General features: G+C 37.5%; 1 protein-coding gene across 6 annotated transcripts in view; it reads right to left on the bottom strand.

Moving 5' to 3' along the window:
- Nucleotides 1–3,347, bottom strand: part of Alms1 (ALMS1 centrosome and basal body associated protein) — a 102,420-nt gene that overhangs the window by 87,149 nt on the left and 11,924 nt on the right. For all 6 annotated transcript variants that reach the window (XR_003843230.1, XM_029534803.1, XM_029534804.1 and 3 more), the window contains exon 3: nucleotides 2,852–3,044. Coding sequence is in view for 5 of the 6 variants with exons in the window: in XM_029534803.1 (XP_029390663.1) it covers nucleotides 2,852–3,044 (193 nt within the window). In the remaining variant the exon portion in view is untranslated. The remainder of the gene's footprint in view (nucleotides 1–2,851; nucleotides 3,045–3,347) is intronic.

The following is a 3,347-nucleotide window of genomic DNA, read 5'->3' as shown; positions in this document are numbered from 1 at the left end:
AAAAAAAAAAAAAAAAGAAGAGCAAGCCACAATTGTTCATTTTTTCAAGCATGCCATGTATATGTGTGTAATTGATAGGAAGGCAATGACTTCCTCATACATGTTCTCAACTCTTGGTTCCTCACATTTGGAGAGATGTTGCCAGCATAGGTCCCTCCATCACCCATCACATCAATGATATCTGCCATTGGTGAAAGCCTAATACCATGATGATAACATCCATGAGGAACAGAACAGCAGAAATGGCATATCCAGTGGTCATACAATGCAAGATCCAGTAGCTTTAAATGTCTACTTTATCTACTGACAAGGAAGAAGTGCAGCTATACAAGAAATCGTACTGTATAGTCTCTCATTCAATGCTGAAATCTTTCTAATAGAATTTTCCTTAACATTTTACTGTAACAGAACTTACTTTTAGTTGCTGGTATATTACCTTCTTAAAAAGATCTTATATTAAGCTAAATGCAGCATCCTATACTTTATATATCCTCATTTTAACCTCTGTACTACAAGGTAGCAAGCATTTTTTGTCAAGGGTCAGAGCATAAATATTTTAGGCTTGTTGACAACATATGAACTGTCACATATACTTCGTTTTCACAATCTTTTAAAAATTCAAATGGTGAGGGTGATAGCTCAGCAGTAAAATATTTGCCAAGCATGTGCAAAGCCTTAGGTTAAATCTAGAGAACCACAATAGAAGTAAAAAAGAAAAATGAATCCAGGCTGGGTAGTACACACATATATCCCAGCACTTAGGACGTTGAGCAGGGAGACACAGAATTCCCAGCAAAATAAGAGTATGCCAAGACTTTCTGAGAACAACTAAATTAAATAAATATGTAAAATAAACATTCTTAAAATTTGCACTCATAAAGAATACAAATTTGGGCTAGAGAGATGGCTCAGCAGTTAAGAGCACTGACTACTCTTTCAAAGGCCCAGAGCTCAAATCCCAGCAACCACATGGTAGCTCACAACCATCCGTAATGAGATCTGACATCCTCTTCTGGTCTGTCAGAAGACAGCTACAGTGCACAGCAAGCGGAGCCTGGAGCCAGCAGAGATCCTGAGCTCAATTCCCAACAACCACATTGATGGCTCACAACCATCTGTACAGCTACAGTATACTCATATACATAAAATAAATAAATAAATCTAAAAAAAAGTACGTATTTTAGACTGTGAACTACAGTTTGTAGACTTCTGCTCTTGTTTTATAACGATGGAAATTTCTTCAGAGAAAAGGAGGTAGTGTTCATCTATCTACCCTTTGATTAAAACACAATAGGCATTTAGATATGTTACATAAACTAGTGGACAAAAAAGGCAAGGAAGCCTTCAATCATTTGATCACAGCCATCTCCTCCCAGCAAGGTCAACCACCTTTCTCCAAAGGGAAACCTACAATAGACTTTAATGTTCTATACCACATAACACTGCACTAGGATCCTGGCTTGCAAAACATTAGCTTGGATCCTATTCTTCTTCTCTACAAAGCTCTATAAAAATCATCTTTATGGTTGAATACCTTGATTTAAAAGTTACTTGAAGTTTATCTTTGGTAAAGAGCTAAGAAAACTATTCTACATTAAAAGCAGGATGATCTATCTCAAAGAAATGACTCAATTTCATCTTGTTTTGTTCTCAAAACTGAAGATAACGATGGCTTAGAATGAGTCTAAGGATCAAATAAAGTAAATTTACACAGACATAACCTTAGTTGAGAAATTACCTCCATCAGATTGCCCACAGCCAAGTCTGAGAGCTATTTTCATGATTAATAACTGATATGAAAGATCTGAGCCCACTGTGGGCTGCCTGCAGGTGGTCCTGGTTGTATAAAAAAGCAGGCTGAGCAAGCCAATAAGGAGAGTTCCACCATGGCTTCTGCTTCAGTTCCTATCTTGAGTCCTTGCCTTGACTTCTCTCAATGGACATAGCCAAGTAGACTCTGTCCTCCCTAAGATACTTTGCTCGTGATCTTTATCACAACAATAAAAAGCAAATGAAAAAAAATAAAAAAATAAAAAAATAAAAAGCAAATGAAGACACAGTCTCCACTGATGAGGAAATACCAATCAAAGATAAAATGTGCTCTTTATCAAGAGCAACTGTGGCTACAGAAGACTAATGATAAATACCCATGAGAATGGGAGTGATCACCTTTCAGCCTTCTATGAGCAATGCTAAAAAGAGGATCAATAGTATATCTAATATGGCTACCCTACCAGCTGGTGTGGAAAACTAAAGCCAACCAAATCTTTTGAGTATAACTCCACAGAGCTCCTCAATTAAAATTTTAGTTAGGAACAAGCTAACAAGTTACTGTGTGCACACACATACACAAAGTGTTTTTAGAAATATAAACTATTGCCAAGCAGGGGTGTCTCTCACATTTAATCCCAGTACTCAGGATGCAGAGACAGGCAGAACCTCTTTGAGTTCGAGGCCAGCTTGGTCAACAAATCGAGTTCCAGGACAGCCAAGGTTACAGAGAAACCCCGTCTCAAAAAAAAAAAAGAAAGAAAGAAAGAAAGAAAGAAAGAAAGAAAGAAAGAAAGAAAGAAAGAAAGAAAGAAAGAAAGAAAGAAAAGGAAATATAAGCTATTACTTCTGGGTAAACACACAGAGGCCATTTAAGGCTAAGGAAAGAGCACTGGCTGCCCTTCAAGAGAATCTGAGTTTGATTTCTCAGCACCCATAATTCCAGTTCCAGGGACTTAGACGTTCTCTTCTAGCCTCCATTGGCACCAGGCACGAAAACGATGCACAGACATAACGTGCAGGTAAAACACCCATACACATCAAGTAAAATAAAATGTTAAAATAGAGAGAAAGGCATTACCTAGCAATGGAGAACACAGGAGATTCAGCTTTGGCTTCTTTACTGGACGCTGTGATTGAGCTGATTCATCTCCCTCCTGAGAGGGTAGGTCTGTTACTTCTGTTCTTTCTACTCTGTCAATCTCAGTCTGGGACATATCCAAGGTTTGGGAAGAATCCCTTTCTTGAGGAAGACAATGCCAAGACTCTGTTCTCTGAAAGGAAAATTTTAAAGGAAAAGATGTTGGTTGTTAACTGAGTCAACACATTAATACTAGCATATTTAACAATATTCTCACCAGAGTTGAAAAAAAGTTGTTCCTTCTATGTTCCCTCTTGGCCCATTAACCTCCTTCTCGTTTTTTTCTAATAATTCCCATCTCCTAGTACCAGGCAGTCACTGACACTTAACACTATATTTAAGTTCTCATTGTCAAATCAATACATTTGGTACTACATGACAAATCTATACTATAGTAAAAAAAAAAAAAAAAAAAAAAAACCTAGCCGGGCAGTGG

This window comes from Mus pahari, chromosome 2 (assembly GCF_900095145.1).
Source record: "Mus pahari chromosome 2, PAHARI_EIJ_v1.1, whole genome shotgun sequence".
NCBI lineage: Eukaryota > Metazoa > Chordata > Mammalia > Rodentia > Muridae > Mus > Mus pahari.
The sequence above is the reverse complement of the archived record's forward strand: the minus strand, read 5'-3'. Positions and strand labels throughout refer to the sequence as shown.